This window comes from Carettochelys insculpta, chromosome 22 (assembly GCF_033958435.1).
Source record: "Carettochelys insculpta isolate YL-2023 chromosome 22, ASM3395843v1, whole genome shotgun sequence".
NCBI classification, from domain to species: domain Eukaryota; kingdom Metazoa; phylum Chordata; order Testudines; family Carettochelyidae; genus Carettochelys; species Carettochelys insculpta.
In genome coordinates, this window is record NC_134158.1 from 11,985,086 (window position 1) to 11,995,718 (window position 10,633).

At 64.3% G+C, this 10,633-nt stretch overlaps 1 protein-coding gene across 1 annotated transcript; it reads right to left on the reverse strand.

Moving 5' to 3' along the window:
* Window positions 1-2,299: 2,299 nt before the first annotated feature.
* Window positions 2,300-9,940, reverse strand: BGN (biglycan). Its single transcript, XM_075016321.1, has 8 exons — window positions 9,835-9,940; window positions 6,025-6,275; window positions 5,213-5,325; window positions 4,837-5,050; window positions 4,448-4,558; window positions 4,146-4,239; window positions 2,750-2,888; window positions 2,300-2,497 (listed from the first exon to the last, which is right to left on the reverse strand). Exons 2-8 carry the CDS (start codon window positions 6,266-6,268, stop codon window positions 2,300-2,302), a joined length of 1,113 nt encoding a protein of 370 aa, XP_074872422.1. The 5' UTR covers window positions 6,269-6,275; window positions 9,835-9,940.
* Window positions 9,941-10,633: the final 693 nt, after the last annotated feature.

Sequence of the window (10,633 nt, forward strand, 5' to 3'; positions counted from 1 at the left end):
GTTTGGGGGCAGAAGACCACCCTGGCCGGCACAGCCCTGACCCCCCAGCGGCAAAGGCAGCGGCAGCGAGCGGGGCGATGCCCCGTGTCTGTCGGGGCGGCTGTTCCGAGTGGGAGCAGGGGCATGCTGGGGCATGGGTGTGTGTCCGACAGGCAGAGCCAGGCACTGGGGGGCACCAGGCCACTGGGCAGGAGGTTTAGGGGGTCACTGTGGAGCTGGGCCTGGGGTGACCACTGCTATAACCCCTGCCCCAGGCTCCCTGTGCCCTCCAAGCTGTCTGGTAATCCCAGCCCCCATGCTGGGAAAGTGGGGGGCAGGAGTCATCTACACAGAGTCCCCTGCCCCAGCCGGTCCCTGCCCTGGGGCCAACGCCCCGGAGGGAACAGCTCCTGCTCTTTTGTCGCTGATCCAGGCCTTGCCCTGAGGGGATACAGCTGAACCCAACCCAAACTTTCTTGGGTGCCATTCCAGGCCTTTCTGTTTCATAGGCTTCTGCACCCACAGTCCCACCAGTGGTGCTGGGGGGCAGCGGCTGCCAGGCCCCAGTGCCCAGTGATGGGCACAAGGGGTGGGGGGGCTGAGGAGTGGTGTGAGTTATGGGCACAGTGGGGAGCTGCTGGGCACCCACCCTCCATGCACCCAGGGCACCCTTCCCTGGCACACAAGCTCCCACCCGGGGTGGTGCTCACCCCAGTGCCAGACAGGATCCTGCCCAGCGCTTGGCTGCAGCAGGAGGAAATTGGGTCCCGCAAGGCCTGGAGCGTGACTGGATTAAGGCCCCAGCCGTGCGTTTGGGAACAAGAAGGAAAGAGCCCAGGAGGCTGCAAGGTTGTGCAAAGTGGGTTCTCGCCCCAGCCAGCAGCCCCCCTCTGCCCGTCGGCCAGGGCAGCAGCGCTGGTCGGACACCGGTTGGCTTTTACAGACAGGCCGTGGCCAGGGGCTGCCCTGTTGGCACCTGGCCAGGCTGACTGTGCCCGAGCGTTTGCAGGCGCACTTGAGAGAGCGTGGCTGGGACTCCGCAGTGTGGCACTGACCGTGTTTTGGCCGAAGGCATTTGCCATTTGGGGCTCGGGGGAGTTTGCACCAATTCTGCTCCGTTTTGTCAGGTCTTTGCCGCCTGTCCCCTTTTGCACACTTGCTTGAGCCTCAGCCACAGTTCATGCTGTACCTTGTGGGCTCATTCCCAGGTTTGTCAGGCATTTGCCACACTTTGTTGTTTGACATCGGCAACTTCTCTGGCACCATCTGAGAAATTGTTACCGATTTTCCCCAGTGTCTAGTTTGCAGCATTTAGAGGCTTCTCCCTAACTCTTAGGGGAGCCACTGGGTGTGAGTTTTCAGGTTCAGATGAACATTTGCCCTTTTCTCTGTGATGTTCTTGCGTTATCTCACCAGCTTGGCCCCTTTCGCACAACCAGCTGTTAAAGGGGTTTAAATGTTTTCAGTGAGAGGCTCGATACGTCTCTTTTGGAGATTTTCCAATGACTTTCTTGCATTGCACTCTTGTACTTTAATGCAAACTTTATTCTAGGGGGTGGTAAAATTTTCATGTATTTGCACGCAGACACACCAGGTGATAGTGCCAAGGCAATGCAGGTTACACACATTTTCTTTCCAGTTTTGCAAATTTTCTTCCTGATTTCCTCCTTTGTTCCATCTCCTCCTATGATATTCATGCAAGTGTGGCCGGCTCATTCGCCCAAGCTTTCCCCAGGTTCTTCCACGACACTCTTAGGGCACAGTGGATTTGCCTCTTTTCAAGCCCCCACCTGTGTTCTCAGCCATGGGAAGCCAAAGTCCTGGCCAGTCTGAGAAATTCTCCTGCCGGTGGCGGCCAGCTTGCAGAGTGGGGCTCTCCGGTTTCCCAGCTGGCCTGGCGAGACGTTGGGCTTCTTGGGAGTGCTCAGCCCCAAGCTGCAAAATGCTAACCTGTCTGTGGGCAAACCCTCCCCTCCCCCGCCCCACCCCCCACTTTTGTGACTTGGCGCTGGACTGGTGGCCTTTCCAAGACCCCAGCGGCCCTGATCCTGCCATGCTGGGGAGCTGTGCTTTGAAGCTACTTGGAGGGGATCCCCCCTTGCCCCTGGCACTCTGGGGGTCAGCAAGTTGATGCCAATGGGGACAATGCAGAACTGAGGAGCCCTGGGAGGAGCTGCCCCCATGGCTTGGAGCCCCCCACCCAGCGTGGCAGGTAGTGGGGCCACACTGTGGGACCCAACAGGCCTCTGGTTTCCTCACTACCTGCACTCCCAGACCCTCTACTCCCCCCCACCCCACCCCCACCCCTGCCCCGGCCCCCTTATTTCTTGTAGTTGCCGAACTGGAGGGCCAGGCGGTCGGTGACGCAGCGGAAGGTGGCCGGCTGCACCTCCCAGTAGGGGACAGGGTTCCCGAAGAGACTGATCCCATTGTAGTAGGCGCGCTTCACTCCAAACCCCATGGGGCAGAAGTCATTCACCCCCACCTGCGTGATGTTATTGGCGTGCAGGTACACCACCTGTGGGGAGGGGAGGAGTCAGCCAGCATCCAGGCCCCAGCACCCCCAGACTCCCCACCCCCTCGTAGCCCCCAAAGCCATAAGCCCCCAAACCTCATCACAGCCCCCTGACTGCCCCCCAAATCCCCCCCTCGGATCCCCCAGCCCCGTGCCCCCTGGGGGAGAGCGGGGACTGAGCAGGAGGTGAGAGGGGTTAGGGTGTGCTCGCCCCTTCCCTGGCCCAGACAGCAGGCCTGGCTCAGCCGGGCTCACCTGCAGGAGGCGGAGGCCAGGCAGCCCCGGCGGCACATGCGACAGGCGGTTGTGGTCCAAGTGCAGCTCCCGGAGCAGGGGCAGGGAGGCCAGGCTCCCGTTCTCAATCATCCGGATGGCATTGTGCCCCAGGCCCAGCCTGCGCAGAGAGGCACGCATGGGTGGGGGCCGGGCAGGGCTCTAGGAGGGCTGGCGGCTGGCTTGAGGGAGGCGACGTTACTGGAGTTTTAGAGGAACATGCAAACCACTGTTGCAGCCACCATGCCAGGTTTGCTCCAACCCCCGTGCCAAGGGGGCCCTGTGAGGTGTCTATTGTGTCTGGGAGACCACAACAGGAGGCCTGGCAACCTGCTGAGAAATGTCCCTTAGCCAGGTGCAGCCGCACTTGGCAGCGGAAGGACCTTATCAGACTCCAAGCCACAGCGGAGGAGTTGGGCTGGGGACATGTAACCCCGGAGACAGGCAATGGCCCATTGCCCGAAAAGGACGTGGACAGGTGACCTGCTCCTGGACAGGCTCCATCTCAGACGGGCTTTCCCACAGGATGAACAATGGAATTCCCTCCATGTGGGCAAGGGGATAAAGGGGACCCTGAGCTTCCTCCATCCTCGTCTTCATTCCAGCTCCTCGCTTCAGGAGCATCGCTGGTGTGAGCTGAGCTCGCAAGCATCGCTGGCCCATCCTAACAAAGGAGGTACTCCAGAGACTTGTAAGAGAGCAGCTCATTCCATCTGCTGCAGCCTGCACCAAGCGCTTGTGACCAGTGCATGGAATTCGATTACTTTAACAATATCACTCTCACCCTGTTCTTAACTTCTTTTTCTTCATAACCCCTTAGATGTTAAGTTTTAAAGGGTTGGCCCAGCGTGCTCTGTGGGTGAGATCTGAGGTATGCATTGACCTTGCGATGCGGCTGGAGAAACCTATGTGGGTTTGGTGCAAGTGGTTTCCAAAGCCTCTCCTCAGTGGGTAGTGGGGACGGGCTGTGGCACACGGGCAGCTGGAGTGTGTGAGGGAATTGCTGGTGTGGCGTCTGGCTGGCCAATGGGGCCACAGCCATGCTCAGCGTGAGGCGTTTGGTGCCTTGTAGTGGAGGGGTCCCAGTCTGGGCTGTCAGGGGTCCTGGTTTGGCCCTCCCGCCATGCCGGGAAAACCTCCAGTATTACAGGTGGTGTCTGGGGGTGGGGGAGGAGTGGAGGCAGTGGGGCATCTAGGAGGCAGGAGGGGAGGGTTGGGGTGAGGTATCTGTGGGGTGTGTGGCAGGAGCAGGGGTGGGGCATCGGCGGGACAGGTATCTCAGATGTTTGGGGCGCAGCAGGAGTCGGCTCTGGGGCTCTGTCAGTGGCTGGAGCAGAGGATACTGTTGGTGGGGGCTGCGGGGGCCGGGGGATGTTACCTGGCCAGCTTTCCGTAGCGGATCAGGTCCTCCAGCTCGATGGCCTGGATCTGGTTGTGATCCAGATGCAGTTCATTCAGGGTGGCAGGCAGGTCTGGGGGACACAGGAGGGGTCAGTGGGGTCCCCCCAGCTGCAGGGGCAGGTGACATACAGAGTGGACTCAAGAGGACCCCCCAGAAGAGGCATGGGGGGCAGCTGGGGGTTTTGCTGTTTGGGGAAATGGGTGGTCTGACCCCAAATCTCAGCCCCAATCAGAGCGACGAGGGGTCCCAGCCAGACATGGGGGCCGGGGGGCAGTTACCTTTGGGGATGCCTGTCAGCTTGGCCTCTGAGATGCGCAGGTAATTCAGCTTCAGGCCATCAAAGGCGCCAGGCTCAAATCCGCTGTTCTGCAGGGGGTTGCCCCCCATCTCTGGGGACAGAGAGCCTGCTCAGCTCAGCCATGCCCCCAAGCAAGCACTATGGCGTACAGGGGGCACGCTTCACAGTTGGTCAGGATTGGGCAGGATGCCAGGGTGAGGGGCCTGTGTGGGGGCATGGGGGTGGGGCGGCTGGCAGGCAGGACACTGGGTGAGGGGCATAGGGGCACAGCTCAGAGGGCTCAGGATGAGGGACTCGGGGCACAAGGGGTGCAGAGGGCAGGGCGGATGGGTTGAGGGGCTCGGGGGTGCGGCAGATGGGGCATCTCACCAATGCAGTTCATGCTGGTGAGCCCACGGAAGATGCCCCGGGGCACCTTGCGGATGCGGTTGTCGTGGATGCGCAGCTCCTGCAGGGTGGGGGGCAGGGCCGGGGGGATCTCGCTCAGCAGGTTCCTGGAGATGTAGAGTTTCTGCAGGTGGTGCAGGGGGCTGAACGCCTTTGGGTGCACCTGGGAGATCCTGTTGTTCACAAGCACCAGGGCCTGCGGGTGGAGAGGCTCCGTTACAGAGACCTGGCTGCTCCCCACAGGGTGCTGGGGGCGAAGGGCAGGGGAACGCCTGCAGAGGAGCCAGGGATGCACTGGGCCGGCACTCGGGCCAAGGGGGCAGCAGCGGGGGGACATGGGATCAGCCAGGGGACGTACGTAGAGGTGATGCAGCCCCTTGAAGTCATCCTGGTGCAGCTCCCTGATCTGGTTGTTCTGCAGGTCCAGCAGCTTGGTGTCGGGGGCAATTTGTTTGGGCACCATGCTGAGGCCTGCAGGAGAGACAGGTGAGATGGAAACCCCAGGAACCCCCAGCCCCCACAACTGGGACTTAGAGACACCTGCAGGGGAGAGACCCACAGTCGTACTGATGCCACTGCCAGCAGAGAACCCAGGAGTCCTGGCTCCCAGCCCCCTGCTCTAACCGCTAACCCCTACTGCCCTCCCAGAGCCAGAGAGAACCCAGGAGTCCAGGCTCCCAACCCCCTGCTCTGACTACCAGCCCCCACTGCCCTCCCAGTGCTGGGGAGAGAACCCAGGAGTCCAGGCTCCCAGCCCCCTGCTCTGACCACCCACCCCCACTGCCCTCCCAGTGCTAGGGAGAGAACCCAGGAGTCCAGCTCCCAGCCCCCTGCTCTGACCACCAGCCCCCACTGCCCTCCCAGCGCTGGGGAGAGAACCCAGGAGTCCAGGCTCCCAGCCCCCTGCTCTAACCACCAGCCCCCACTGCCCTCCCAGCGCTGGGGAGAGAACCCAAGACTCCTGGCTCCCAGCCCCCTGCTCTGACCACCCACCCCCACTGCCCTCCCAGTGCTGGGGAGAGAACCCAGGAGTCCGGCTCCCAGCCCCCTGCTCTGACCACCCGCCCCCACTGCCCTCCCAGCGCTGGGGAGAGAACCCAGGAGTCCGGCTCCCAGCCCCCACTCTAACCACCTGCCCCAGATCTCTCCCAGGTGGGGCTGTGGCTGTACCCAGGTCAGAGCACTGCACCACATGGAGGTGGCAATGGCACCCAAAGGGGCAGAGCCCTCTGTAGGTCGGGACGACATCCTCGAAGTCCGGGACGCCGGAGGTGGGGAAAATGCCGGAGGCCTCCTCTTGGTCAGCGGGCAGGGCCGGCCCATCATCCAGGGAGAAGTCCCAGAAGGCCCTCTGCTCAAAGGGCAGTGCCTCGGCCAGGCCCAAGAGAGCCAACCCCAGCAGCAGGCGCAGCATGGTAGGGCTGGGGACAAGAGGGGAGAAGCGGGTCAGGGGCCGGTTATTTGGGACCCCTTCCCCAGGCACCGAGGTGCAGCCCCTGTGGGCTGCGACAGGGTCTGGATGTCCAGGGACTTGGCCAGTGCCTGGGCAGGTGGCTGGTTACCAGGGACCCCTTCCCTACTGCTGAGCTGAAGCTGGCTCTGGGGTGGGGCAAGCTACCAGGTCCTCCCTGTTCAGTTCCCAGCTGTGGCTGGCGCTGGGGTGGGACTGGGGCCCCTCGCTTGGTGCTGGGCTGCACCCACTGAGGCAGGCAGGCCCTGGCACAGAAAGGGTCTGTGAGGAGAACCAGGGCCCAGGGCCAGGCCATGACCCTGCCAGGCGGCAGAGATAAAATAAGCTCTGCAATGACAGGCTGAGCCCAGGCTGCAATTAGAGACTTGGCCAGGGCCCAGGGGTGTGGCTGGGGCTGCTCTAACCAGCCACACAGACCCCCTGGCAGGTAGGGGAGAGTCAGCAAATGGAGGGTGGGGGGAGTGGGGGCAGCTGCCTGGAGGGGCTCAGACTTGACATCCCCCCAAATCATCAGCTGCATTGCAGCAGCCCCAGCGCGAGAACCTTCTCAGGAGCCCAGCTGGCTCTGGAAGGGAAGTAAGGCTGGGGCTGGGGCTGGGGCTGGGGCTAGGGGGGAAGCAGGACTCCTGGGTTCTATCCCTGCCTGTGGGAGGGGTGTGGTGGCTGGTGGGTAGAGCAAGGGGGTGGGCTTGGAGGTAGGACACCTGGGTTCACTCCTGAAGATGGGGTGCAACCCCACCCTTCTGTGCCTCAGTTTCCCTGCTGGCCAACCAGCTGGAGCGGGTGGGGGTGCAGCAAACACTGGTAGGGAGCTGGGTGTGATGCCACTTGCCCATTACATTGCTTTTTCCACCTCCCTGCCCCAGACGGGCTGCAGGGGAGGGGGACAGCCCCGGGTAGGTCACCCTGGGACAAAGCTCAGAGAGCGCCCCCTGCAGTGCCCCCCCACAGCACAGTGCCCCCCACAGCGCCCCCCTGCAGAATCCCCACAGCACAGCACCCCCTTGCAGTGCCCCTCTACAGCACCCCTACAGCACAGTGCCCACCCACAGCACCCCCTGCAGAACCCCCACAACACAGCGCCCCCTACAGTGACCCCTGCAGAACCCCCACAGCACAGCGCCCCCCTGCAGCACTCTCTGCAGTACCCCCACAGCACAGCACCCCATGCAGAACTCCCAGAGCACAGTGACCCCCACAGCCCCTACAGCACAGCGCCCCCCACAGCCCCTACAGCACAGCGCCCCCCTACAGCGCTCTCTGCCGTGCCCCCACAGCACAGCACCCCATGCAGAACCCCCAGAGCAGAGCCCCTACAGCACAGCGCCCCCCACAGCGCCCCCTGCAGAACCGCCACAGCACAGCGCCCCCTACAGCGCCCCCTGCAGAACCGCCACAGCACAGCACCCCCTGCTGACCTCCCCCGTAGCACAGCGCTGCCTCCCAGCTCCCTGTCCCCCACCAACCCCCTCAGGCCACATTGCCCAGCGCCCCCAGCCTGGCTCCCCGCAGGCGGCTCGTTTGTTGGCTTTGACTCAGTGCCCAGGAGGGGGAGACACTTAAATCACTTCTCATGGGCGGGAGAGGGAGGCAGCTGGGGCCCCCTACTTGTGCAGCACCAGTGGGGCAGGGCCAGAGTCTGAGCTCAGCTCCCCTTGGTGCCAATCCGGAGTCACTCCAGATTGCAGTGGAGCAGGGCCAGAGTCTGAGCTCAGCTCCCCTTGGTGCCAATCCGGAGTCACTCCAGATTGCAGTGGAGCAGGGCCAGCACATCCAGCTGATCCCCAAAGGCAGTGCCAGCGCTCGCTCCTGCTCCAGGGCTGCAAGCAGCAATTCCAGGCGGCTGTCGTCCCCAGCCAAACCTGCACACCCCCTCCAGCACCCCCCCAGCACCACAGTGGAGCCTTTGTGCCCGCAGCCGAGGCGTGTTCGCACTCGTGGCCAGAGCAGAATAAGGGGGTCACGCCCAGGGGCTGGGCTGGCCACCACAGGCCTGACTGCCACATCCTCGCCAGGCTGTGGAGGGGGATGGGAGCCAGGGCCTATACCCAGTGCTGCTGGGGCTGGGACAGGCGCTCCAACGCAAGAGGGCCAGGCCAGGGCCTGTTTCCATAAGGGGACCCAGGCGTCCTGGCACCCAGCACCTCCCCTGCCACAGCCAGGAGAACCCAGGCGTCCTGGCTCCAGCACAGAGAGCAGGTTCATCTTGGCTGTGTGCCCCATGGATGCCACCTCACCAGCTCTTGTGCCCTGGAGGGGTGTCTCCAGGGGTCCTGGGAATGTCTGCAGCAGCTGGGACCAGCATGCAGACTGCCTGGGAACCCTCCTGAGCACATCCCTTGCCAGGACACCTGGGTTCCATCCCCAGCACACGCAGGGCAGCGAGGGAGGGTGGGTTGGAGGGGGGGCTGGGAGCCAGGACTCCTGGGTTCCATCCCCAGCACGGGCAGGGAGGGTGGGCTGGAGAAGGGGGCTGCGAGCCAGGACTCCTGTGTTCCATCCCCAGCACAGGCAGAGAGGGTGGGCTGGAGAAGGGGGCTGCGAGCCAGGACTCCTGGGTTCATCCCGAGCATGGGCAGGGCAGAGAGGGAGGGTGGGTTGGAGAAGCGGGGCTGGAGTCTGTGATGCCGGGAAGTGACTGTGGAAGTACAGTACAGTACTGGAGCTGGGATACAAGCCACCCTGTGCGGTCCAGGAAGCATCAGCCCAAGACAGCTTGTTCACCAGCTGGGCATCCCTCCCACGCATTGCCAGGACAGAGGAAAATCCGACAGACCTGGGCTCCAGCCAAGACCACGGGTGTGGAGGGGAATGTGCAGCGCCTGGGCAGAAGTGCAGGAACCACGGGACCCAGGAGTCCAGGGAGCGGGTGTGTGCGGGAATACCTCCCCATGGGACCCAGGCGTCTGGGGAGCGGGTGTGTGAGGTAATACCACCCCCCCACGGGACCCAGGCGTCCGGGCAGCAGGCGTGTGCGGCAATACCCCCCCACGGGACCCAGGCGTCTGGGCAGCGGGCGTGTGCAGGAATACCCCCCCACGGGACCCAGGCGTCCGGGCAGCGGGCGTGTGCGGGAATACCCCCCCACGGGACCCAGGCGTCCGGGCAGCGGGCGTGTGCGGGAATACCCCCCCACGGGACCCAGGAGTCCTGGGAAAGGGCGTGAGAGGGAATACCCCCCCACGGGACCCAGGCGTCCGGGCAGCGGGCGTGTGCGGGAATACCCCCCCACGGGACCCAGGAGTCCTGGGAAAGGGCGTGAGAGGGAATACCCCCCCACGGGACCCAGGCGTCCGGGCAGCGGGCGTGTGCGGGAATACCCACCCCCACAGGACCCAGGAGTCCTGGGAAAGGGCGTGAGAGGGAATACCCCCCCACGGGACCCAGGAGTCCTGGGAAAAGGCGTGAGAGGGAATACCCCCCCCCCACGGGACCCAGGCGTCCGGGGGGCGGCTGTGGGGACCCAAGCCGCCAGAGGGAGAGGTGCCCCCCAGCCGCGCGGGCCCTACCTGCGGGGCGGGGTGTCAGCGCTCTGCCGTCCCACGCTGGCTGCGGGGCAGGACAGGGCCGGCGGCGCGGTGGCTCTGGCTGGGGGCGGCCACCGGACGCGCACGCACTCAGGCCAGGCCCACATCTGGATCCCATCAGCCACCTGCCAGCGAGCCCGCCCCGAGCAGGAGGGGCAGGAGCGGGGCCGCGGAGCTCCCGGGGGGCGTCGGGGGCGGGGCACGGGGGTAGGACTGGGGGGATGGAGGGGTGCGGGGCCGGACACACGGACCGGGTGTGGGGGGGATGCACAGACGGGGGGGGACAGGGGGACGGACAGACAGAGAGCGGGGTGCACAGACGGGGGGACAGGGGGATGGACAGACGGATGATGGAATCAGGGCGGATATATGGACTGCTGGAAAATGCTGCCCCCCACCCGCTGTCCTTTAGCCGCCATAATTGTCCTGGTGTGTTAGAGCAGGGGCTGGGGGCCAGGACTCCTGGGTTCTCTCGGGCACTGGGAGCGCAGTGGGGGCTGGTGGTCAGAGCTGGGGGCTGGGGGCCAGGACTCCTGGGTTCTCTCGGGCACTGGGAGCGCAGTGGGGGCTGGTGGTCAGAGCTGGGGGCTGGGGGCCAGGACTCCTGGGTTCTCTCCGGCACTGGGAGCGCAGTGGGGGCTGGTGGTCAGAGCTGGGGGCTGGGGGCCAGGACTCCTGGGTTCTCTCAGTCACTGGGAGCGCAGTGGGGGCTGGTGGTCAGGGCTGGGGGCCAGGACTCCTGGGTTCTCTCCAGCACTGGGAGCGCAGTGGGAGCTGGTGG